Source organism: Periophthalmus magnuspinnatus, chromosome 13, assembly GCF_009829125.3.
Source record: "Periophthalmus magnuspinnatus isolate fPerMag1 chromosome 13, fPerMag1.2.pri, whole genome shotgun sequence".
NCBI lineage: Eukaryota > Metazoa > Chordata > Actinopteri > Gobiiformes > Gobiidae > Periophthalmus > Periophthalmus magnuspinnatus.
The window spans coordinates 6047806-6075613 of record NC_047138.1 but is presented as its reverse complement, the minus strand read 5'-3'; the positions used below and the strand labels follow the sequence as shown (position 1 = coordinate 6075613).

Here is a 27808-nt window from a genome sequence, read left to right as displayed (position 1 = left end):
CCTCGGCGCTGCCATGATTTGCTGAGCAACTCGACACTGGCTTCAAAGATGCGTGTGTGGAAGACACGGCGCTAGAGAGAGAGAAGAGGCTCAACAAGTTACTATTAGAGCTTCCACGGGCAGAACGAAGACATAGCGGGAATATAGCGCCTCTGTGCCAGCGCATGAGTCTGAAACAAAGAGAAACAACACTTACAAGCGGCTCGCAGCGAGTTTTTCACGAGTTGTGGGACGTGTCTTACCTTCGCCCCGAAGCCTGCGCTGCTCGGGGGCTCCGAAAACTTTCTTCACCCTTTTGGTGATTCGGCTGTGTTCTTGTTTTTCCCGACGTTTGACACATCGAGCCCGCGTCTAATGGAGGGCCCTGATCGGATTTGCCATCAGAAGAATGTGTTTGGCTGCTAAATCACAGCTTTCGCTCTTTTCTCCGAGAGGTAAGCACTAAAGTAAAGAGAGGTCCGCACTAGAGAGGTCCGGGCGCGCAGGGCTGTGGAGGCTGCGTGCGCGAAACCAGCAGAACAACCCACCACTAGAGTCAAAAACAAAGGTGTCCTGGTCAAATTAGACACTACATTCTCGTCTGTGTAACTTTAGGTTTGTAGTGTAGAGGAGAGTAGCGTGGAGCTCACGCGCTGTGCAGACACTGAAAAAACCAAAGTCACTTCTACAGCCACAGTATGGACAATGTGTTAAGGAGAACATTATGTAAACTAATAAAAATATCATTCACTGTGCACATCTTCATGTTCACACCAACGATTCAACTCTAAAATAGTCCATAATAACAACTGAATCTCTATTTCTAAATGAAGCAGTGTGATTATCCTAATGTGTGATAAAACCCTATTTTATTAAAACATTTTTCTTTTCATAAATATTTTTATTTCTTATTTAGTTGAAGTTAAAATACAAATACAATATAATTCTGCTTTTTGATAAACCCCCCAAAACTGACTAACCATTTAGTTTGAGTAGTTGTATTGTATTAGTTGTATTAGGCCTTTTTATAAAATCAGATTAGTTGTTTAAAGCGCTGCAGAATTGTGACACTTCACTGGAGCATTTCAGTTGAAATAGATGGCCTGAGGGCTGCATTTCTGCTTTGAAACACCAAAGAGAATTTTTAGAAATAGCACATATGTAGGCTGCTCCCGCTGACATATTGGTGTCAAAGTCTAAAAGGTGAATATGGGGCATTTGTTTGTGTAGCTTAACTTTGTTCTAAAGTTGGACTGTCATAATGGGCCTGAGTCAGGGGCCAGCTTTGTGCCACATTTGCCACTGAAAAGAAACATGGAGCAGAGACTAATATTTGTAGTGCGTATTTTTTCAGATAGTCCTTAGTGTTTTTGGTATAAGTTCTGAGGGTGCCATTAATGTGGCTTTGCTAAATCCACGTCAGATGGGTGCTAAAACAAACCATTGCATTTCATACAAACCACAATCTCAGACTTCCTCTTCTGTTCCTGTTGGTAGTTCTATGCATAATGGGGGATTAGTGGTTAAACACATTTTATGAACTGTAGCCATATTCCATTGTGTTTTTGTGAAATATAGAATGCACATTCCCTCAATAGTTTACACCTGATACGCTGATGCAGATGGCACTATAAAAGAGTGGAGTGAAAAAGAGACAATCCCTGGTCGTGCCCTCTAGTCATTTCCTGTGTCTGCGTTCACCCCTATCATCAGGGATGCACACGGCTTTTGTTACATAGGGGTTCCTCTGTGAAAAGTGAACACTTAAACGATATTGAGAACAAAGTGTTAGTCCCATTCCAGTGGATGACATCCAGTCAGGGGGACACACATGGCTGCGCACAGATAAAATGTCTCCAAGTTCAAACAGTTGCTGGTGCATTGTTTCCTCACTGGGGGACAAGAAGACACTTCCGATGGCTTTCATATCCTCTCACAAATCCTCAATATTGGCCCACTCAGATCTGCTCACCAGTGCTAAGCCTGAGCTGACTGTTCACTTTCAGGGACAAATCCTCTTTGGGGTTTTATAGCCAGTCTATTGCACCAGGTTTAATTTTGTCTGGTGCACTTTCAAAACTTTTACAATTAAACATTTTCTAAAATGTTCAAATCTGACCTTTTCCCATTATTTTTAAATTGATTAGTAGAAATTGAAAAGAAAAAGTAATGTGATCATATGCCTGGCTGGATGTGTGTAACAACCCAGTAACATATACAGAGGCTGTGCCTGGGTCACATGACAAAAGAGAAAACAATAATCACAATGGTTTTCCTCACATTGATCAATCCAGTTCCACTAAATATTCTTTAGTTTTAGTCTTTTAGCTGAGCTATAATTGACAAATGGCATTTATATCACCACGCTGCATATTACTTTTTACAATAATGTTAAAATACAATTTGACTCCTACTACGAGAACTCATCTTTGTATTGTTTACTTCTGCAGTGCACTCCTCCAGGGACAACCTCAGAGCTCTGTTTTTAGTTTTCACATTAAGTTCTAGTGTGGAAATCAGCGAGCCCTTATCGGGACTGGAACAAAGCATAGCTCTGCCATTTAGCCCACTCGAATAATGTTCGAGGCATTAGGGTACGGCCTAATGATAAACACATGCTGCTGTAGGAGAAGTATGTTAAGTGGGCAATTTGAATGTAAGCATGTTTAATGATACCAGTCCCTTTACTCATAATGGCTTTCTTGATTTTTCTGATGAAGCTCAATCACACAACCACAAGGACAAATAGCAGCTCACAGGGGGAGAAAGTACTTCTGCTCAAGTTTGAAGAAAGCAAAAATTGAGGAAATGCATTTATAATTTTGACAGAAAAAAATGTACAGGTTGTAGTTGCACCACACACTGACAGAAGTATCGGTAATGGCATTAGACATTGTAATAGAGATTTCACTGGTCGAATAAATACATATGGATACACATGCTCCTATTTAGGTGGAAGGTCTGATATTTGTTTGTATCCATGGAGATGTTTGTTCCACAATGTGACATTATAACAACTCTTCCAGTTACATAGTGTGCATTGTACACACATTTTAGTCATTGGTTGTTGATTTAAGAATGTTAAAGATGAACATGGCGGTGTTAGGTGGATGTGGTCTCAGAGGGTGTGTTCACATGGCTGACTTAAGTATATTTTTGGGCCACTAGCATTTGCTCCCATTTTCAAGCCTTAAAGATTTGAGGCCAAGCAGCAAACCTCAGCCTCACAGTGAGCTGAAGTGAATGTAAAACCAAAATCACAATGTGGTCTGCTTGTTTATTTGGTTTTGAGACGTGATCTGACATAATATCAAGCCATAAGATCAGCTTTTAGAGAGAGCGCATATATGGAAAATTACTGCACGTTTTTACTTTGGGAGATAGTTGGTTCCCACTCAGTCCTTTTTCCTTGCATGTGTACATGAATATGTTTTAGAGGTTTATGAATACGCACTTTGAAAAATCCGTCTACCTTATCTAATGGCACTGCGACAAGTGGTCTTAATAATTAGCCTCTATCATCTGTAAACATGACACTGTCACTGTAGACTGCAGCACACCAAAGATGTGCTGTGTAACTTTTGATGAGGGTCCACTACTAGCTTGTCTCCATGGAGATGTTATTACTTGCCTGGAATGTTTCTCCATGAAGACAGGCCGGTAACCAGAAATGTTCCGAAGTGCACCTTTAAGCAGCACCTTTTATTGTTGTAGTGGAGTTCAGATTTGAATGTGAGTAAAACTCACATTTATTTTGTTGTATTAAAAAAACAACAACACACAAATCAATACTGAATAGTGATTTTCATTCACCATCTCTGCTATTCATATCCCAGTTTATTAAAGTCTTATTTTATGGATGTTTATCCCAGTGTTTCCAAACTCCTGACACAACCCTCCTTACACTCTCATAGTCTCATTGCTCAAGCATTAAGTCATACTACTGCTTTCCCATTTTCTAATACCAGCCTCGCACAGTGAGCGCCGGGTCCCATTTGTCAAGGACAGAGTCGGAGCGCAGTGCTCATTAGATGGACAGAGGGGAGTTGTGGGCAGCGTGCCAAATAACCCCTATGTCCAAGGAACCAGGCGGTGCTGACGGACAACACCCAGCAGCTATAGAAGCAAGGGCTGAAGGAGAGGATGGGCAGGTCAAAGAGAGATAGTTTAGTCATATACATGCAGTTTTAGTAAGTGTATCTTTTTTGCAAAAGAGTTATGCTGCTGTGTTGCAATTTCACAATCTGTTCTCACACAATACATCAATTAAGTTTTCTTAGCAATGATCCATTACACATTAGGGTCGACAGGGCATTTGACAAAAATCTTTCATAAAAACAAAGTAAATCCATCAGCACAAGGCACATGAATTGACTGAATCTTCATGGAAAAAATGCTAAATAACTGTTAAACTCTTATCGCTACAAATACAAATTTTCGGTGCTCCAAACTGGTTTTCAGTGCGTAGCAAGAAATAAGTTATATGGATATTATGCATATAGTTTGAAATTTTGAAAACAGTTTAAGCATTTTTACATCATGAAAGTGTTGTGATTTGCAAAAACAGAGATGAAATAAATATTACTAAAATATAATTACTGACAGTTAAAACTTCAAAACAAACGGTCAAAATGGCTAAATGCTCTTCACATGACCAAAAGCTAAAGATGCTTGACAGTTCTACCTCTTACCTAACGACTACAGTGCAAGCAGTGTTTCAGTAGCCAAAGGTGTCTGGCTTTTGTTTATGTAAAGTTGTCATTGGTAGTGCTTCTTATCTGCTCAGCGCACACACTGTCATTAGTTTAACTGCACACCCCTCAAAAAGACCCTCCTCCATTTTGGCCCAGTCCCATGACACTGACAGACGATCCCAACAACCTGCCTCTGCCCTACTCTACTCTTACGATGCAACTCAGTAACTCCTGGAGGTTAGAGATAGGCTGCGTTCTTCCAGTGCTACACCTCGCAAAATGTCAAAGGTGAGCCCACTGTAGCTCCATGTATACACCAGCTTTCAACAGATGGTGGGATTGAGTTTCTCACATTCAAAACCTTGAAGGACCTGAAACTGGATAATGACTTTCAAGAGATTTGTGAAATGAAATGAGAAACATCGGGCGGTAACTGTTAAGACAAACAAACAGTTTTCAGAACAGGAGAAACAGATGTGGAAGTCAGCCACTGAAATATGGAGGGACTGGATGAGTCTGGCGATAGTCCAATGCATAAAGTGTGCAGTGAGCTTTTCCATTTAAATAAAAATATACAGATTTCCATTATTGTTGGGCTTCAGATGACTTCACAACGTTCTATAGACCAGTAGTATGTTATACAGACGAGAGGCAGCAAAAATGAATATTCAGTTCAATTAAAATAGTGATTTTTGTTGTGCTTTCGTGAGTTATAAGTCATATTAATAATACAAATCAATAGGTTCAACATTTATGAATTTACGTTTTGTTTTTTTCATGCCAGTGGACAATGTAATCAATAAGAAAAAAAAGTGCTTGCGTTCATTTTATACATACATCTTATTATTTGAAAAACACCAAGAGACAAACCCAGTAGTAGCCCTAGTATCCTTTTGTGTATTGTCAAGAAATATATCACACTATAACATAAATACAAGCCTTAATATTTCCCTTCACCACAAGACGCACATCTGAAATGGTCCCTCCAGAAGATTCAAAATGTCATCTTTTTCTCGTTGCATGCATATCGTTGCCAAAAACAACACTTTTGCTCGTAATACTAGCGCACATACGTTGTTGAGGCCATTGTTCTGCTGCTCGTGTCACAAGTAATTTTCTTAGTGATCCCTCAGCCGCCTCGAGGGAGGAGTTCAACATATGAACTTATGAACTGGACCCTCGCTGACAGTAGGACACAAAAGTTTTTAGACCAGCGCAAAAGGAACATTTTCTCTTTGCGTGCGTATTCCCCCTCTTATTCGTAAGATTCATTTTGATTTCCTCAAGTGTTTCCTCCTAGATACTTCAGAAGTCTCGCCTCAGAGCTGTGTCTTGAGTGTGCAACCGCAGCTTTCTATTTCAAATGTTTAACCAATAAGTCACATCTGACTTGGGGTTTTCTGCAGACCAGAATATGCACACTGTTGAAAAGCCGGCACAGGGATCAGCAAGACTATATTAAGGCAGGACTAGCGGCTGGCACTCCCCTGCAGCTGACAAACAGGCTACTTGTTAGAAGGGCTGTTTTTCTCCTATATTCTCCCAGTCAGTGTGAGGCAGTGTGGCTGGGCTGTTGCCTGCCTCTCTGCCTGTGGTTAGTGGTGCCATTTTGGGACGCCCCAAATTCAAGTTTGTGGCCCCTCTGGGAGTGTAGAAACCCCTGTTATAAGATATTGAGAGTTAGTTGAAGAATCTCAGCATATAGTTCATTAGGCAAACCGCAAATTGTGTTAAGTAGAATGTCCTTCTATAAAACATATGATGGCTGATGGTTGTGTAATCCCTCAGCCGTCCAGGTCTGATCCATAGTAAAAGCCAAAGTTAAATCTGTCAACTGGATGAAAAGTTGCAGGACTGAAGACGTTTTGCTGCTCATTCAATCTGCTTCTTCAGCTCTGGACTGAACTGAGGAAGCGGCTTGGATGAGCAATGAAATATCTTCACTCTTACAGGTTTTGGTCCAGTTGACAGATTTAACATTGGCTTTTACTATACGATGGCTGATGTTTGCATAGACACCTACATTTTAGAGCTGCATTGAAAGAATTAAACAATAAGAAATTAAGACTAGGTGACAAAGGGCCGCAACCAAAATTGTGCCAGTAAAAACTTCCCAAGCCTGGATAAAGTGATGGTACAGCTCAACTAGATATCCTCTTTTGATATACTAACTTGCAAATCATGGTTTAAGGGGGCTCACTTAAATGAAAGAGTAAATGAGACAAAAGGTGCACACGTACAGGTTACAGATTTGTTGAGGTTTTGACTTAAGCCTTCTTCAGATCATTTTTCATTCTTATTCTAGTTCAAATAAGCAGTGTTTGAGCCCTGGGGGAAACTGGGTGACTAACAAATTGTCCAAAATATATATTAAGTTATTCACATAATTGGTGGTTAGATCAGAATCCTCAGGCAACATAAGTTGGTTGCATAAATAATAATGTTGCTGTTATCATAGTGAAATGTTTACTTTAGCAGAGCGTCTTTGTCTTGTGCCAAACCCTCCTCTGACGTTGACTGTGGCATCACTGAGGGGCGACTCGGTGCATAGGCTAAATCTGAGGTTTTTACAGTTTGTCTAACAGCCAAAAGTGGAAACTCACCACCGGGGTTTGTTTTGTGATCTCTAGATTGGGGCACAACAAGCGTGGAGTGTTACAAGGCAAAACGGATAAACATTTAGACAATCTAAATAAAGAATTTGCACACTTCAACAAGGGCTGCACATTCATCTGAGCGTCCTCCCCATGCGTACAAGGATACTGGTTTGTTTGTTTAGGATTTTGTTGAGGAAGACTAATTGTAAATTACCTCGTGTTTGTTTTTGTCCTGCTGCACGGCTCTAGAGTCGAAGTTTGCTGTGAATATACGACCGTCCGTCCACTTTATTTAGACAGGCCATTTATCATCCTGAGAAATGAAAATACTCTTTCTTTCTTGTGCCTTGCACAGAACAAAGACAAAGTGAATTAGTATTCCCCTATGCTTCTGCTGATGTGTTTCTTGTTTGTATCTTTTTCGGACACCTTGTCATTTAGTTGACATTGTGCATTTAAAATTACAATATTTAATGTATGCTTTGCTTTGAAAGAATTTCTGGTTGGCCGCCAGGAAGCTATCAGGAAGAGACTGAGCAGAAACTGTTGTCTGCGTCTTTCTGTGCTTGTTGCTGTAGAGACGCACTGATGGAATCCAGGAGAGAAAGGGGAGGGGGCAGCTGGATCACATCACCGCCTGCCCATAGTTCACAGCCCACACAACATCATTTACAATCACAGATATGGCCTTAACTCCCTGTAAAACCGATAGACAGTTACAACTCAATGTTTTTTTTCTGTCTTCTCCTCTGCATCTCCATGTTTTCCCATCATCTCTGTAATCAAAGCTGATAAGGAGGAATGTGGCTGGCCTCCTGTGCCCCTGGTGCCATGTCTGCTCTATACCGGCTCCCCTCTCGGCTGGCGTGATGAGTTAGACTCTTGGCACATGTTGGAGATCAGCCTTATAACACCCCGCGGGCAGCAGAGGGCCTTCTCCTGGTGCATTCCATCCTTTCCATCAGAATTACCTTTTTGCTTCAGAGGAGACATTCCCCTGTGGGCTCAAAGGCCTGTGAAATCAGCCGGAAGACCCCAAGGCGCTCTGACAATGGGAACAGCTTGTTAGTTACATGTGCAACGCGAGAGGTCTCACAGTGGCCTTGTATGGCAGCGATACCCTGGGATCTGTTTCCACTGTCCGAGAGCTGCTATTGAGTTAATCCCGCTGTTCAGGTCCTTGGGAATTGGCCCTGCCTCCCCACTGTCCTGTCCCGCTCCCCCCCCCTGACCGCAAATTCCCAGGAAAAACAAGACATCGCAGAACAATCTCCCAATTAAAATGGCTCTTACATACAGTACCATTCAGGCCTTCTCCCACTGTTTCATTCTCTCGCCTTTCCCCCTATTTTGGGCCAAGCAGCCTCAGGGCTAGAATTAGTGTGGTATCCCAGGTCCCGGCCCTGGCACTCGGGGAGGGTCTGGAGGAGAGGGGGGTTTGTGTGTCCTTGGTAAACAGGGCTTTGAGAGATGTGACTGTCTGATCCCAGGGGCCTCTCATCTGGTCTCACAGAGGAGCAGTGTCGAGCTCTGGGATAGGTCTGGCCCCGCACTCACCCCAGACTCATGTTCTGCTCTGGGTGACCACTTCACAAAGACTGAGGGAGGGGGCACATGAAGGTGGCAGCTGTCTGTAGTGATGTCCGTGTCATTATTTTTCTTATCTCTGGGAAGCAACTGACCAATCAAAAGTTATCGAAAAAGACAAAAAAAGTTGACTAAGCAGTTTTAAATAACATGCATTTCTAGTTTATCTTTCTCTCTAACTACTTCAGCTACTTAATGACTGATATTTGTAGGGGAAAAATGAAATGTTGCTTATTATTACTATATTACAATATTATATACTGTATTTCATTTCAAAAAATTTAATCCTATCACAGTTTTTTGCATTTTGTAGCAGCCAACACGCAAAAACACGGTGTTCTTTATGAGCCGTTAAAAAGAGTCGATAAACACTGTAACAAAATCATTGTAGTTCTCTCTGCCATTGTAAAATTATGTCCAACCTCTGCTTTATGCCCTCCAAATGGTGTATTTATATAGACTCCATTTTCATCACCTCTTCTCTTCTGTATTCTTTTGCGCTGCGTTTGACCTCGGCTCTGTCTCCTGTCCTTCAGACAAATGTGCTGAGAGACAGATATGTCTAAAACGCAGACCGTCCTTGTAGCTGTAGCCCATTTATCTCCCTCTCCTTCACTCCCGTTTCAAAGATTTATCGAGGAGAACTTGCATTAACTTTCTGCAAAATCTCAGGTTCAGACAAGGGCAGTCGTCTCCTGTTAGAGATCGTCTAAACCCTTGGAATGTGATTTTCTCTTTTGGACATAAAACAAAATAGACCCCCTCTCTCTTTCTGCTAATTTTCAACCCAAACCCTGCCCCTAACTCGTTCACTCCCACCTCTAAAGCTGTCCTACTTTTAATAATGTCTCAGTCTTTAATCAGAGTAAGGCCCCATGCGTTTCCACTCATTATTTGTGCTTCGTGGCCTGAGGCTGCCTCCATGGGATCACCCAGACCAATTCAGGAAGCCTATAATAGTCCCCTAGTGCCTTCTTTCTGGACAGTATTGCTCAAGTTTCTCAATGTGCTAAATCATCTGTCAGTTTTTGGCATATGGATCTTGCCTATTATCTCAGCGTCTTTACCAAATTGGGGAGGCTTGGCAACTTTTCACCCCTTAACCCCTTTTTACAATCTTGGAGAGCTTTCGGTGGCTTTTAAGACCCGCTGTTGCATGTTATTTTTTGGTTTGTGAATTTATCTGGCATCTTGGTGCAGTGTTTCTCAGAGTGCAGTTGTGGAATGCACGTTGTAGATCCTCTGTCAGTAGGATGAGGGGCGAGTGCAGACAGGTTCGGCATATAGCATGTGAATCATCTCCAGTGCACAGGTCAGATTAGACCATCATACCAGAAATAACCCGATCTGTCTTTTACACACCACTTCTTTCTAATGTACTGTGCTATTTCTGTGATCTTTAAGCTTTTAGCATTTCTCACATACTTGACTTCATAAATGTATTGTTAGAGGCAGTTCACATATAGCCTCCTGGACAGTGGAGATTAAGCTTAAAGTCAGTATTATGTGACTCTGACCATACTTATGAAAAATGCTTTTTGGCTTTAGTGGTATTGCCTTGACATGCAACAGGCTCTTCTACCAGCCACAAAGACTTTCAACTATTACTTGGCAAAAGAAATGACAACTGTGCCTACCTCTAGTGTGTAATAAATGGAAAAAATGTTAATGTTCAAACGTTCATAGGTACAGCATTGTTTCCTAGATGATTACACACATCAAAGTAGATCAATATAAGTCTTTTGAGAGCGTGACACGTACACAGCTTTTCCGCCAGTGCACTAGTTGTGATCTGTTCTTACCCGGGGGGATCCTAAATGCTCCATTACTTTTGTCTTTGTGTATCTAATATGATGATGTTACGGCCAGATAGGGGCAGATGGGGTTTGCAGTAGTTCCTGTTCAGAATTGCAGGTGCTTACCCCCCTTTTAAAGCGGAACCCTTTCCTTTCCCTCAGGGCAATGTGTCAGTGTGTTTATTTTCCCTTGTGTCATCACCAGGGATCCTCATGTCTTACAAGGAGACAGGTAGAGGCCTTGTTAGTCTAGGAGACATTTGTAGTCCTTCTGTGATGGATGGGTGCTGCTGAAACCCAACTCTGTGTCGCAGTTGACTGACTTACAATAGACAATACGGAGAAACCACCAAAATAAATCAAGTAATGTATTTATTATAATGTCAACTAAATGTAGCATATTTTAGATACTTGTTTTTTGTTTTTTTTCTTAAGTAGATTGTCAAATCAAAGTTGTGTGATGTGCAAATGTACTAAAATGATTTGTAGTGGGGCTGGGCAATTGAACAAATGTTAATTGAGAGGAAGATTCTCTGTCAGTAAAAGCATGTGATTTGGAGCAGAGTTGAAAAGAAAAAATACAATTTAATAGCAATTCAAGATTGATTAGGAAAAACAATTATTCTTTTTTGTCATATCTCTTAAAAATTCTACAGATATCCATTTTCTCACATTTTGGGATGAGTTCACATTGCAAAACTGAGGCAGAAAGCTGAAAATGTGATATGACCACGAAACTGGAGCATTAATTTTTCCATCTTATTTTGGTGCTGGAAATGAGATGGTAGTCTACTTTCCTTCTCTTTCCTTCCTTACTATAGGAATAATTTGACAGGGACTTTCCCATTGTCAGCGATTCATTTTTTCTGTCTGAAAATCTGCCTCTGTCTGAGTGAGCAGGATGTACCTCTCCATGTGGCTATAATGTTGCCAGCATCAGGGACACAAGATCTAGCCTGAGAGTGTCTGTCTCCACTGGGCTGGCCTCATGCTGGCGGATGTCAAAGCAGAGCCAAAGATAAGCCCCTCAAACGATGCCCTTGTGTTTCCTCGTCTCGGCAGATTGATGTGACAGATAGGAGGCTGTCTGTTTGCACATAGAGACCGAGCATTGCTTTCAAAATTACAAATGAAAAACTTTATTGTCTACTGCTAAACTACTGTCTCAGCACCTTTGTCGTATACTGTACTTGCCCCCACCTATGTGCACATCATATGACTCCGTTGTTATTGTAATTATATGTCATTATTCTGACACAGACAGAAAGATAGTTTGCAGTGATGACATAGGGGCAGTGAGTCGAGGCTTGTTGTAACTCGTGAGGTGGAGAAATGCTTGGCTGTAGCATGTGGGTTTGATGTGCCTAAAAGTGCCTTCATATCCTCAAACTTTGCTTTTTAATACCATTTGTGGGCAGCATATATGTCTTATTATGGCACAAGGGCGCTGTAGTTTTAATGAAAATAAAAGTTAAGGTGAGCTTTGTCTGCCCGAGTCCTCAGAGTCTTTTTTTTTTTTAAGTTAGAAAAATAGTCCCAGCCCAAATACATGAATTAAACAAGGGCTGTGCAGTTAATCCAATTTTAATTCAGTAATTTATAATTGTCTATGCTGAAGACTAAATTATGGTGAGGAATTTAGACTTTTGAGGAAGAAATGTAACAGTTTTTGTATCACATGGCATTGATTTACAGGCTGTCTGCTCTCGTTAAAGTGATATTGAAAGCCTTTTTTTAATAAGACAAAATGAAAATCAAATAAAATTCAATGAGAAAATGTGATTATATTTCTATTGCCGAGCCATTTTGTAACAATCATGAACACATTGTTAAACTGAAATGTTGAAAAAATGTCACTTAAGTAGAATTATTGAGTAGAAAAGTGTATGGTTAAAAGAAAGCCTGGGGTGACCTCTGGGGAGAAGTCCAGGGTTACCCACTTTATGCTCTTCCATGACCTTTGACCTCAGGGTGAGAAGTGGGCGTGAGCCAGCAGCTTGGGGAGTTTATTATTTCCTGCCTCTTCTAGGTCTTCACTGAGGATGTAAGGAGTGAGATAAAGGGAGTGAGAATTAGAAGAAAGCATCTGTGCAACAGGTTTGACCCTGGATATAAAAAAAAAAATATCCAAGAGCTAGGTCTGTGCCTGATAACACATTTTGAAGCATGTAATATTGATACAGAAAACATCACAATAAACAATAATACTGAAACTACTTTATGCCACTGATACTAGCAGGATAATCCCCGTAAACCTTTTTAATGTACAGGATTGAGCTGCAACAAATACGAAGCATGTAATGATAATTAGGCATAGCCGAGTTACTTGTTAAATGTCAAATCTTATCGTATTTAAAATAATTAACAAAGCTGTCCCCAATACTGCAAAGAAAGTAACACACGATAAATACTGAGCCCCAATCTTGATACATTTACTGACGCTGATATAGTTGGCTAATTTAATCTGGACAGATTTCTACTAAAATACTGTCAGTGAATTGACTGGGAATTAGTTCATTTTCTAGTATGTTGTGACTATATCGGGGTTAATTAAATCAGAAAATGCAAATCTGCTAAAAGTTTCAGATTAGAAGCTGTCAGAAACCTTTTGAGCCCCGCTTATCCCACCCAAACATTACCCTTTTAATTCTGACCCAGCCTGTGGCCCTGGTCAGTCCTGCTGCTGGTGTCTGCCCTCTGCCCAAGCTCCAGTCTGAATATCACAGCTGGACTGCCATTGTCCCCCTGGCCTCAGGCTCAAACCTTGGTAACCAACCAGGAACCTGGGATCAAAGCCGGCCAGGATTACTCTTGGAAAAAGTGGGAGGTGGTGCCGCGGTTGGAGGGGGTCGGCTTGAAAAGGATAGAGGAATGCTCCTAATTACGTGCCCTCCACTCCTTTTTGGGGGCTTCTTTTGGCGTTCCTCTTGTTCACTGTGTGTGTTAGGACTGCACTTCAGGCTACGCTGAACCTATGAGGAAGCAACACAGTGTGACAAGAGAGTGATATTAGAGCAAAGCCACAGTCTCTCACAGCCACTCCATTACACTCAGGGGCAGGTGGGACACAGGGGCAGGGGTCCCGGGACATTCCACCTTCTGTAAAGACACTCCAGCGGGTGAGAAGAGGGCGCAGGGGAGGAGGCAGTGTGGAGATCAAGGAGTGTGTAAAGAGGATGTGTCATGCACATTAAACGGATGGCCTAGAAACTGGATAGAGTTTTTTCTACTTAAAAATATTAGCATTGTTTTTATATTTGTTGGATTTGTTTTCATGATATTTTCTGTCAAAAATTGGTTTCAATGTTTTGCTTATTTTATTTTGCAGCGTTTTCCAACCCAAGGAGGAGGGTGCTGGACAACAGGGTGACTGGCAGGGGTGGAGGTGCATCATGGACAGTGGCCTCAGGGTCCTCCTGTCCACTGTGCTGTGTCTGAGCCAGTCCCTGCTCACCAGCTGCTCATGTAAGTCCTCTATTCACTTACAAATAGGTTAAGTTATTTTTTATATTTTGATTTCTATTTTGTTTTATATTGTATTATATATTTGTTTTTTTAATGTCTGATTATTTATTTTTTTTGTGCCTCCACAGCTCAGTACCCCTCGTTTCTGTCTGAGCCGTCCTCTGTGGTCCAGGTAGCAGGATCAGTGGTGCATCTGCATTGCTCAGTATCCCCTCCCTCAGCGGTGGTCTCGTGGCATTTTAAAGGACGGCCGCTGGAACAGGACGCCCTTCCTGGTGTAGAGATCAGTGGAGGCTCTCTGAACATCTCATCCTTAAAACCCAGCCATGTGGGCCACTACTACTGTGTGGCACGCTTAGAAAAGGGGCTAGCTGTTGCCAGCAGCCCGGCACACGTGTCTATTGCAGGTACGGATACAGAGAGTTGGTCCTTTGTTTGTACTTACACTTTCCTCAAAGGAGTGGTAGAGAAAGAGAGGAAGCGACTTTGCAGAAAGGAAGGTCATTTGTGAGTGTTGAACGAAAATGCGTCCGTGGCTGCTGCTGAATGGCACAAGGGAAGGAAACTGTCTGAGTTTTTGTTGAGCATTTGTCCAGAGTCTCTTGTTTAGTATCCTTAATGAGCCTGGGCCTTTCCTGTGCACTACGTTCCTGCTGGGAATGCATACTAACACACATAGCCCTAAGGAACTATCGGGACTTCAGAGCTGTATCGACCACAAAACTGATTTACTCAGTGCAACAATAAACAAATCCAAATCCAAAACAAACATTCACTCAAGTAGCACTAGAGTCTTTGCACACTGACAGAACGGATTACAGCAGAGGCAGACAGACTTCTACGCTGTCCTACGATTTTAATATGTGTACAACTTTGTCTTTCATAGAAATCTCAGAATATGAAGAGAGCAGACGGCGGTCCTTATCGGTACAAGAAGGCAGTACTGTTCTCATAGAGTGCCCTTTACCACATAGTGTCCCACCAGCGTTACCTAGACTACGAGTGCGAGGGGAATGGATAGAAGAATCTACAGGTTTGTTTATAATAATAATAATAATAATAATAATAATAATAATAATAATAATAATAATAATAATAATAATAATAATAATATAGTAATAGTTTTATAGTCAGCATCTCAAATCCTTTTACGCATTTTTATGTGCTGATCATTCATCACTTTTCAGGCAACTATTTAGTTCTTCCATCTGGAAATCTTCAAATTATATCAGTATCATCAAAACACCAAGGCATGTACAAATGTGGAGCATACAACCCTGTGACCAGAGAAACTGTTACGCAGACACACGGGGCCAAACTGTCAGTCAAACGTAAGTCTTTGATCTTATATCTTGATATTTGATTTTACAATTATTATTATTTTTAATTAATGAATTAGGTGTTTTTATTTGTTTAACAGAAAACCCCATTCACAACACTCCTGTCCAAATACTTTACCCTTTTGTCCCGTTGACCATCTCAGTGCAGCCCTCTCATTCACTAACACTGGAATGTGTCCTTTCTGGGAGTAGTGCACAAACAGTCAAATGGTTTAAAAATGGCAAAGAAGTGATCCTGGGACCTTCAGTTCATCTTCTGCACCACAATCTTGTTTTTATTTCAACGACACAAGATGATGCTGGGAGTTATACCTGTGCAGCTGAATCTGGACATACTCTTGTTATGAGTGCCCCCTACACTGTCAGTGTTTTAGGTATGTACTGATAGTGATAACTTCTTTATACAAAATATACAGGCAACAAAGAGATAAGTTGTTAAATGTGCTTTTTTAGGCCGGATAGTCAATATAAATCTCAAACTTTTCTGCAGTTATATTGTAATTTATTTGTCCTGACATGTTTAGTGTTTTCCTGTTGTAAAATGTAGCTATAAATTGGAGTCGTTACATAATTAGTATATGTGTCTTTCCTCAGAACCTGCATCTATAGTAGAAGGATTGACGAATCAGCTGAAGAGTCCTGGCTCCTCTGTGCACTTCAGATGCAAAGGGAGCGGCAACCCCAGCCCAAACATCACCTGGATATTCAACACAGAACCTCTGAAACCATCGCAGCATTATCAAATTACAAAGGATTCACTCATTATCTCCAACGTGAGACCAGGAGATAGAGGATTGTACCAGTGTGTGTTGGACAATGGTGTTGCGGTGGTGCAGTCACATGGGATGCTCTCGATCAAGTCAGGTAAAGTCCTTTTTGTAGTTATTCTATGTCTGATTCACAATTACTTTAAATAGTCACAAACATGCAACTCTAACCTGTGTAGAACTTAACCCACTTTTTCCTCAAAAATAGTTATCACCTTAGATAATGTTTTGTTATCAGGATTGTAAGAAGGTTGATGTTATAAGGCATTTTGCCATTTGCTGTGATGCACAGTGTCTGTAGGGGATCCTTGTACTCAAAGTGTGAATCTAAATGTTTTTGTGCATGCCGATAGGAGAGGCTTTGCCAAGGTTGTCCTCCTCCTGAGCCTTGAACTGAACTTGAGCGTGAGAGCGAGCTTTGTGCACGCCGTCGGGGATAAGCCCCCGGACGCTGGAATGTAAGGAGTAGCTATGAAGGGTTATGACGAGGACCAGACCACCCAGCTGTCAACATCATACACAAATGGCTTTTATTTATTAACACATCACAGCCCCCTCCACCTCTCCACCAAAGCCTCCCTAAGCATTTGCACCAGGGCCCCATTCCCCGGCTGGCCCCTGTATCTCTGCAATGATGAATGCAGCTACAGGCAGTACATAGGGAGTACAAATCAGGCAGGTTTGGGGCGGCTCTGCTCCTCTTCACAAACCAGGAGAAGAATGAGATTTAATATCAACGAGCTACACCTATGTTTAAAGTACAAAAACAGAAAGTGAGGCTGATAAGCAGGAAATACTAAACAAAGACAAACTGAGGTCAGTTTGGGTTCAGAAGTTTGGTACCAGTCTCCAGGCTGTGGCCACTGCTTTCCAAATCATGGCAATTTTTTCATCTAAAACGTGTTATGTTTGTTTTGTGGGTTGCACTGTTGATGTTTTTTCCAGCTTCCAAGTTTGCTTCCCAGTGGCTACATGTTGCTAAAAAACAGCAATGATGTTTTTACTTTTAAAGGACATGTTGGATTTGTAATAATCACAGTTCATGAAAGCTAATTCTGTGCATGTAATGTGTCATAATTTTTCTTCTCCAAAAGACAACAATTAACTATTTAAAATGAGCTATTTAAAATATAGATACATATTTGAGATGTATAAGTTAACAAAATTCATCAGTTCTGATATTTCTTGATGATTTATTATTATTACATTATGATTTATTTATATTGGAACTACAGACTATTTGCAGCAGCACTTGAAAAGACAGCAGCTAAGTATTGAAATATGGCCTTTTGCTTCATATTGTGAGGGCCTGTTGCCCTTATTGAGTCTCTTAACATTGTAGTGGTGCAGAGGAGGAGCCTCTCTGACTCAGGTCTTGGAGCATGGGGCAGACAGGCACAGAGCACAGGGCAGAGCTGATGTAGCATTGGGCTCTGCTTCTCTTCGGTATTTTAATGGTTGGAGTGTGGAATGTGTGGCAGCTGGCCGTAGTCCTGGATCAGGTCTAGTGTTACCAGCTCCAGGCCTGTTTGCTTTACAAAGTGAACCAGTGGTGCAAACACCAAAAACAGGCCAAGAGCAGAGGCAGAGCTGTGGAGGACAGTGTCTCTGCAGTGTGTCTACCTTATCCTCCCTGTTCACTGGCACTGGTGTCTCGGCTGGAGAGGTGGGGCCATTAGTGAACGGGACCTGCCCCCGCGAGCCGTGCTCTGGGTCCAAATGTCTGTGAAATGTTCCACCCTCAGTCTGCCAAGTAGTGTCAGCCGTAATAACGCTCCAGCCAGTTGGATTTGCCCAGGTGGACTGCTCTGGCTCTGCCCAACATTTAATGAAAAAAACACAAACAAAGGCTGATTATGTAGAGCTGAGCTTACCCAGTTTTTTGTTATTTTATGTAGATTAAAAGTCTTGTTCCAAATGTAAAACTTTCCATTTTCACTTTGAGTTGAACCACAGACAGGCATTTACAATCCAATTAATTCACTTAATGTAATGTCCAGAATTGTTTGAGAAATACTGAATTATCTGGATAAATCTTTTGTAAACGTAAAATAGGAAAAATACTGTTGAATACTGAATACTGTGGCCCCTCATGTGTCATCACCTGGATGTTGGTGCTCTTTGGACATGATATAGTCTTGGGTTTCATAGTGATGAAAAATAAGAAAAATAATCGTTGCCACAGCAATTAATGAGTGAAAATGAAATATTCTAACTGAATGGTTAATGTCTTCAAATAGTCAAGTTTAACCTAAAATCCATAAATGTTTGACCCTGATGTTTGACAATGGTACTGTCCAAATGATCAGTATTAGATCATTTTAAGTAATTTTGAGCTTTCAGAATCAGTTATTAAATTGAAAGCTGTTTGAGAGATCCCCTATGGCACCAGAGTATCTGTGCTGACTTTCCTGGTCCTTGGGTGAAGTTATTTGGCAAAACCAAATAAAGGCAACACAGTTTTATTTTTGCATTTTTTTGTATTTCATGCCATTGGAAAATAATGCTTCATATTTTCCTATTTTGTACAGACTCCTTGCTGATGCCCACAGTCACTGCCGTCCTTGAGGCCTCACCTACGGGACATCCCATGCAGAGCGATGAGGGTCTGGAGCACTTCTTCACTGAGGAGGACTCTGACACTTTGCACCTCCCTGCCGACAGGAGTAATGACCGCTCCACTCCAGAGGCCCCCATCATCATCAGCCCCCCTCAAACCCACAAACCCGATGTGTATGACCTGGAGTGGAGGGCGGGCCGCGACGGAGGCAGCGCCATCAATGCGTACTTTGTGAAATACAGAAAGGTAACGTCACAGATGTTAAATGGGACAGTTTGCATTTGACGGTCAGTTTAGTAAAGCAAGTGCAATAGTCTTATAAGAGATTTGTTATTTGGATTTGTAAATTTTGTACTGCTTGAGTTCTCTTAGTTGATTTTGCTACTAAGGTAAAGGCTCAGTAGTCCATAACGTTTCAATACTACAATTATATTTTAGGCATTTTTTCAGTATTGATACTTCAAATTAATATATTGTTTAATACGGCTTTTAGTATCAATTAGTGTCTAGGTTTTGGTGTTTTTTACAACCCTAGCATGGTGACTTAATTTTACGTGTTACTGTAATTTTCCAGTAAAAATAAAATTGTCACTTTGTTTTTCAAAAGCAAGTTGGTGTGACTTCATGTTTAGCCATTTCCTGCTTAGAGCTCAGTTTCTTTCATAAGCTGCTATAACTATAAAAATGTTCCAATACCAGCTAAGATTCAATTGGCAGCATTAAGTGTACAGTGGAAATTATGACAGAAATCTCCCAGGCATTGTTTCATAAGCCCTTGCCTATCCTTCCCGAGAATAACTAACCCATTTGATTGTGTTATTCTTAATGTCATCTTGTGTCCTGTCTTGACATTCTTTTTTGTGCGGTTGTCTGTCTGTAGGTTGATGAAATGGGGACCGTGGTTGGGAGCTGGCTTACGATCCGTGTCCCGGGTTCTGAGAAAACCCTGAGGCTGTCCGAGCTGGAGCCATCCAGTCTCTATGAAGTCCTGATGGTGGCGCGTAGTTCAGCCGGAGAGGGACAACCCGCCATGCTCACCTTCCGCACCGGCAAGGGTCAGTGTCTAAACAAAAAATACAGCTATATAATGTGTCACAATCAAATCAAAGTCACTATTTGAGTTTACAGATTTATCAAATCACAGAGGCTGCAGTTATTTAGATAGTAGAATGTACTCGCTGTATAAAAAAAACTTGTTGTATGTAGTTTGGAGCTTTACAACTTTACAAACATGTTCTTAAATTAATGGGATTCTTGTACTAGTTTAGCAGTTTATATTTCTCTTCTCTTCTCTCAAATGCTCAAGTGGTTTACGGTATGAACTATTACCTGTCAGACAAATTGCAATCAGATTTTTTTTTTTCCAAAATCCTGTCGGCCTACTTAAAAGAAAGGAACAAAATAAAGAAAGATTTACAAAAAATGTATGCACTACACAAGTAAAATAAAATGTTTAAAAGTTTATATAAAGGCAGAGATCCTTACTTTTCATGCCAAAGTAACCATGCAAACAACCAGGAAAACCCCCTCTTTTCAGATTTAAACGAAAATGTAATATCATGTTATGAATTTTATTTTTAAAATCATTTTGCAGCCACCGCATAATATCCCGTCGCAACCTCGCTTTGGGAAATCAGATGCTAGAAGTTTGAGGCACAAAGGATGTCACAATGAAACAACTCATTTATTCTTTGCACGATCTAAACTGTGTTGCAATAAAAAAAAATCTCTAGGCTAAATGATTTGCATGGTCATTTATTTTAAACCAGATACAAATGGGAGTAAAGTGTTCCTAGGCATATTTATGTAAATGGTCAGTTTGTGGTCCAAACATAAACTTACCCAACAAAGTAGTACTCTTGGGTTTCGTTTTCTTTGTGAAACAAATCAAAATAAAATGTTGCAACCACAAGTGTCCCTAAAGCACACAATAATTCTCTACCACACAAGAGCTGAAAAAGTCACTGGTCACAAATATAAAATGCCACAAACCACAAATTTGATTGGAGCCTAAAGGCTGCTCTCAAAAGTCTACAAACAGATCTGTGGCTTCTAAACACTGGCTGAAGGAAAGAGTGAAGTACATCTTAACATTATTCAGAATATCTACTCTTGTTAAATACTGCTTAAAAATTGTTTCTGTGATAGTTAAGTGTTGAGTGTTAAGTAAAAGTAATAAAGTCAAGTTTAAACTATTTGATTTATATTCATGAAGTAGTAGCTGGGGAATTGGGTTAAAAAAGTATGTGTATTAGTAATGCACCTTTTGTTTTTGTATTTATTTACTTTTACTCGGTTATTGCGAAAGATTAAATAAATATATTGTTGGAAAAAGACAGCACTCCAAGCGTAGTGTCACTACTATCAGACACTTATATCTGTGGCAGTCCCAACCTCTTTTATCTTTTTTGTTATTTTAGAAAAAAGCACCTCCTCCAACAAGAATCCCTCCAAGCCTCCGGTTGTGTCACTGCCCCCCAAAGCTCCAGAAGACAAAATACCAAACACACATTTTGGAGTGGTCATACACGACAGAGGTAGGCTTCTTCTTTCTTTGTTTTACGGGGAAAAGAATTATATACAGTATTTTGTTGACTCCCAAGTCTGCAAGTATATACTGCTGACTGGTGATATATAAAAATATGGATGATAATGATATTTGTTGTTTGTTTATACATCAGGGCTGCACAATATAGAAGAAAACACTTAATTAGCAATGACTATGTTGACTCTTTTTGTATTTAAAAGTTAATATAACATTCTTGTAGTTGAAATGCAGATATTTGCCATTGTAAATACGGTGCAAACCCATCATTCATGTTTGCACCACTACAAGCAGCCATACTCTCCTTTTTGCACTCCTTTTACTAACCCATTTTCTCTCTAACTTTCTTCTGCCATCTCTAACTATGTGACCAAGGGCACATTCAGTAAGTATACATTTCTCTATGGCATGTAGCTTCCTTTTTTTCTTCTTACCTAATTTGTTTTCAAGACTAAATATGATTGTTGTGGTTATCAATGAGGTTTTGCTGATTACATGAAATAAAACTACATTATTTATCTTCTTTTTAGTACCTGAAGCTCCCGATAGACCAACAATCTCCATGGCGACGGAAAGTTCAGTTTACGTCACGTGGATTCCCAGAGCAAATGGAGGTTCTCCCATCACAGCGTTTCGGGTGGAGTACAAACGTGGGCGCAGTGCAGAGTGGGCCGTAGCAGCAGATAACATCTCACCTCTAAAACTGTCTGTGGAAGTGCGCAACCTGGAGCCTGGTAAGTATTCACACAACTGAAAACTTTATAGTGCAATAAAGTGAGATGTAAAGTGACTGCCAAAACAATGGTGTAATCCCTCACTTATAGTAAATGTAAAATAAAAACAGAGGTCTGAAATAAAGTTAGACTATAGATCAGATTTATATGCACATTAATTTTATCACATACTATATTGATAATTATGAACTGATAGCTTCATGATACAATCCTACAAGTAACATTAGGGTATTTACTATTTGATTACTAGTTTGGTATTACTAATAACAAAAAACTTCTTCCCAGGCGCAACCTACAGATTTCGTGTGGTAGCGATGAACATGTATGGGGAGAGTCCTCACAGTATCCCATCAAAGCCCTACCAGGTCCCTCAGGCCAGTCCCAGGATGTCCGACAGACCTGTTGTGGGACCTCACATTTCCTCCACCGATGCCATCAGCGACACTCAGATAATGCTACGCTGGACTGTACGTACATTTTTTTGCTTGGTAGATAAATTACACACTGTTAGTATATTATAGTCATGCACAAACTGTAAGATAAATATCTCAAATTACATAAATTACAAATTGCAATATTGTATAAACTGAATGAAATAGATATAGTAGCAATGTATATAAAACACCAGCTTTACAATGACAATGAGACCCATACATTATGTGGCAGTAACATTCTAAGTGGAGGTTTTTAATGTGCACCTCTTGATTTTGGGACAATAAAAATGCTTTATAAGTAGATACAGACACCAAGAAGCACGACAACCTTTTGAATTGTGTTGTTTTGGTCAACTGAAATTGTTCGTTACATGCATTTATCACACTACAGCGTCAGAATACTATTGAATGAATGCTAACGTTAGTATTTTGCATTGCATTACCATTTGGCTAACTGAAACTTGTCTGAGATGGTGCAACACAACCCACAAGCTCTATTCACTTTATTCCCAGTACAGAGTACACAAAATGCATATTGTTGATTCAATTCTAAATGTTACAATAAACTCTCAGAAAGGTTAATGGATGAATTATAAGATCTCTTGCATCATACCATCGTGCAGGGCCATTATAGCTTAAGAAACATTTTAGTCTCTTTATTCGTACAAATGCATGTACACTAGTTATTCTTCACTGCCTCTTGGCCGCTGGACCCAATCAGACCTCTAACAAGCGGCTGCAGTGATTACAGATCTGCCCAGGCTGAGATTAAGGGCCCTTGTCATCTACATTTTATTCTGCACTCATCAAAGCTCTTTTTCTCCTCTGAGCCATTTGTGCAGATTGTTCCCCACATTAACTTTAGCTTCGACAGCCCCATTTGTTTCTGTGGTCCAGACAGACAGACAGTGCAATCACAATTATACTCGCCGTCCAGTATATCTGCTGATAACAAATCCACCATTAGTAACAGGAAAAGCTTCTCCCTTAATAATAATTGCCCGCCAGATTGGAGTAATCTAACGTAATCTTTTTCCTTTCCCATTGCAGTATAGCCCTTCAAGCAACAACAACACTCCAATACAGGGCTTCTACATTTACTACAGGCCCACAGACAGTGACAATGACAGCGACTACAAAAGAGACGTTGTCGAGGGTAAGTTCAATGACCCAAGTACTGTCAAAAGTAGTGGAGTAAAAGGATTGACAAAAAAATGTTGAGTAAATGTAATCATTAAATTAAAGAATGTCTGTGCTCACTTCACTTCAAACTGTAGAATGTATGTATTATGATTTCATTATAAAGTAATCCCAACATACTTTGAACTTCTAGTAGTAGTGTAGTAAGTAGTATTTGTAGTATCCTTGCTCTCATGTACGGTGCAGATAAACAGGGAGTAATGGATACTGTGGTGTGGTGCAGTTTTGCTGTTTGATTTATACTTGCTGCTCCCCGAAAGCACACACGCTGAAATCTGTTTTTAATAAATGGTCGCCAGCTAATGGGTCAGACCTGAAATCTGAGAGGAGCCACAGGAGTGCGGCTCCGGTTGCTGTGAAGAATGCTAACAGTTAGGCCTGGTACAAGCTAGGACGTCCTATGTTATATCTAAAGCACACAACATTGGTCACTTTTTGTCCATAATTGAATGCAGTAGTTACACATGTTGAGTTGGTTAATTCTCTAATTTATTTAATTAAAAAAAAAAGTTTAGAAAGCATTAAACCTTTTGTGTCAGAGTTAAATCTGTAAAAATGAACACCGTCGCATGGTTAAGTGGACTTTGTATTTTATTTTTGGAATGGCTTAATAGTTACCCATGTAGTAAGTGATTTATTGAGGTCACATTCATCAGCGCCGAGAGAGAACAGCATCTTATTTCAGCCCCATTTGCTGGAAATGTTGCATTTCCATCTTGCGAGTCTGGTCCATGAGTCCAAAGTTAAGTTGTGTGTAGTATGTGTGGAGTGGGAACACTGGAGACAAGCCAGAACAAACATGAAGCTGCCATATATGGGGCTTGTCTAAAGCAAAGCAACTGTCTGAGGGCTAGAGCTGACAGAGGGGAGGGGGGTGAGTGATAGAGAGAGCATGAAAGAACATGACCTCAGAGAGGGAGAGAGAGAGAGAGAGAGGGTGCCCTGATTGTGGGTAAACACACAGCAACTATAGCAGGATGTCCTCACCTTTGTCCCTTCTCCCTCAGGTGTAAAGCACTGGCACATGATTGGACACCTGCAGCCCGAGACCTCCTACGATATTAAGATGCAGTGCTTTAATGACGGGGGCGAGAGCGAATACAGCAACGTAATGATCTGTGAGACTAAAGGTAGGACCATAAAGTGTAGTGCATTGAGTCATGTGTCTCCTCACCTTTTCTTTATCAGAAGTCCAGGCTTGTTTCTGGTAATGCTATAACTTAAATAACAGCTCTGACCACTATAATTACATAACACAATAGTAGTGTATTTTATGACACCTTTGTATGCTTTGGGCCTTTGTTATGTGTTGCTGTGAGTGGCTAAGCACTGCTCTTTGTGTATTTTTCAGCACGACAGGCGCCAGGCTCACCCAGCCAGCACCCCATCACTCCCCCCGGACCCCACCCTCAGGAGCCTCCCAGTCCTCCAGGGGGGCTGCTCTACCTGATCGTAGGCTGTGTTCTGGGGGTCATGGTGCTCATTCTTTTAGCATTCATTGCTATGTGTTTGTGGAGGAATCGGCAGCAGAACAACATGCACAGTGAGTAACACTTATTTAAGTATAAATACAAAATGATGCCCAGCACTTTGTTATGGTCTTAATTAAGTAGATACTTGTGCTGAGTCAGTCTTTGACAAACAGTAGTTTACCACAAATGTGTATGTTTTGTCTTTACATTTTTACATGTTGGCATCTCTTCTCTCTCATCAGAGTATCCCCCGGGCTACGCTGGCTACCAGCCAGCAGAGATGAATGGCCATGTTCTTGAGTACACCTCCGTGGCTGGAAACAACCACATCAATGGAGGTGTGCATGGGAGCTATGGACACAGTGGCCAGATGTTGTCCCAAGGGTGCCATCACCTCCACCACAAACTCCCCAACGGTCTGTCCCTGATAAACGGGACAGGAAGTCTGTTCTCTCCTGGGCACAGCCACGACGGGACCCTGCCCCACAGCACGCGGGAGTGTGAGCACTCACACCCTTACCATCACCATAACGTGAGTCACCTGTTCTACTGTAAGTCTGGAAAAGGTGATCATTTGAATGTAGCTAAACTCACACTGTTTGTCATCAGGGTGGTGGGATGTACAAAGCACTTCCACAGACAGAGTCATCTGATTGTATGAGCTGTCAAAATCTCTGCAACAACAACAGGTAAGAAAATAGACTCATGGTTTATACAGTATTCCAATCACACTGTAGAGATATTATGAATGACAAGACATTAATCACTTAGTCTGATTAATGGACACATACACACTTGCCCTTTTCCCATACTACTTGATCTGTTTATGTACTTAAGAGTCCTCAGCATCACAGTTTACCCTGTGTGCACTGTGCACCCAGCCACAGACCTAATGAGCCCTCTGTTTATTTACCTCTGCTGCTGGGAAAGAGGGGCGTGGCCACAATCCAATCATAAACCAATATAGAGGAAAGTTGAGTTCAGGGAAACAGCAAAGCCACACTGGCGACTGAGGAACAGGTTCTCTAAGGAACAGGTTCTCTAATGCCCACTCTGGATGGGAAAAAATATAATTTATAATTTAACAAACTTTGTGCAAAAATAGGTTTGGTCTTCGTGAGGCACCTCAAGGGTAATTGTGTCTTCTGTGTTTTGAAGCAGATGTCACAACAAAACCAATGGCACTTTCTCCAGTGGCACTCTGCCTCTAATGCACCGTGTGGCCGGCTGCCAGCAGGATGGCCTGGAGATGGTGCCTCTGGGGCAGGTGTCCCAGCACTGCCACAGCCCTGAGCACCACTCTCACACTGGGGATCCCGAAACCAACAGTCCGTACCACCCACAGGAGGCACGAGGGTCACCGTCACAGCACTCCTGTTGTTTAGGAGACAGCACTGACAACTCAGACAGAACTGGTGAGACATGCTGCAAAAACAATCATATAATATATTAGTGATGATATTGTGTTGTTATGGTCCCGCCTACTTTGAAGCCTGCTGCGGTTTCCATACATTTTTTTCTGTGTGGTAGTGGTATTAGTTCAAAAACATATATATATATATATATATATATATATATATATATATATATATATATATATATATATATATATATATATATTTATTTTTTTTTAAGGACAATGTGGCTGCACCAGATTTAGCATAATGCTACTTTCCATCTGTAGTGTATATATATATATATATCAAATATATTATATATTTTTATTGTTAATGTGAAAGATGAATGGGAAATTTACTTCCAGAACCATGTAGTGAGCTTCATATACAAAGGTTTTATTGTGTTTATTGTTTATTTCTTAGCACCCACATTCAATAATAATAAAAATACCAATTTGCATTTATAAACAATGTAATATTAATATATTACATTGTTTATATGTAATATGATGAAGGAACAAAGGCATAGCATATTCAATGATCTAAACCATGATTGTTGTTTGTAGGGGATGAGGAGCCAGAGTGCATGGACGAGGAGGGGACAGTGGTGTGCTGGGAGGCACTCACTCTGACAGACTTGGACTGTGATGAGAAGCCAAGCTGGATCTCTAGCAGCAGCCTGGGAGGAGAGCTGATCCAGGCTGGGCCACAGGAAGTCTAAACTGTGGCTCTCTACATGCACAGCCTATTGTCGTATGGGCCATAACTGAGCACTGGGACAGACTATGGACCCTGACTCAAAAGAGGATATACGAACAGTCGGACGCACTGCATGTTTGAACCACATGGATCTGTGGAGCAAATTGGATTAAACTTATCAGAGAAGACATGGCTTTAAAGACTTAAGCAGGACTCAATGGACAAAAGTGAAAAGAGTGTGTTGCTGAAATCCCACTGGAGGAAGGACTGATGAAAAAACTTTTTAGATGCCTTATTTATTTTTGTAGTAGTAAAATATTATTTCATATGAATGTATCTGTTTAAAGAAAAAAGGTTGTCTTTTATATTATTTATGCTTTTTGTTCGTCTTTGTGTTGTGCTTAAACATGGAGATCCGCAAGTGTCTGTGTAAAGTTTTGTAATAATATAAAGAGAAGATATGGAAGAGTAAACACACATTTCTCTGTCTTCTGTGCCTTCTTGATGAATGATTTACTAGAGTAGGTTTTCCAGGCCTGTCC

At 40.8% G+C, this 27808-nt stretch overlaps 1 protein-coding gene across 2 annotated transcripts; it reads left to right on the top strand.

Annotated features, from left to right (window-relative positions):
- Positions 1-27758, top strand: cdon (cell adhesion associated, oncogene regulated). Of its 2 annotated transcripts, none has more exons than XM_033976822.2 (19): positions 1-434; positions 13982-14118; positions 14247-14525; positions 15005-15151; positions 15306-15449; positions 15539-15832; positions 16053-16322; positions 18757-19031; positions 19666-19840; positions 21206-21322; positions 21861-22064; positions 22350-22531; positions 23549-23654; positions 24706-24828; positions 25050-25241; positions 25413-25702; positions 25780-25859; positions 26332-26585; positions 27134-27758. In XM_033976822.2, the coding sequence occupies exons 2-19, from the start codon at positions 14046-14048 to the stop codon at positions 27286-27288; spliced, it is 3360 nt and encodes a 1119-aa protein (XP_033832713.1). In that variant the 5' UTR covers positions 1-434; positions 13982-14045; the 3' UTR covers positions 27289-27758. The 2 variants fall into 2 exon arrangements, with proteins under 2 accessions (XP_033832713.1, XP_033832712.1); XM_033976821.2 differs by having other exon boundaries at positions 26329-26585.
- The last annotated feature ends 50 nt before the right edge of the window (positions 27759-27808 follow it).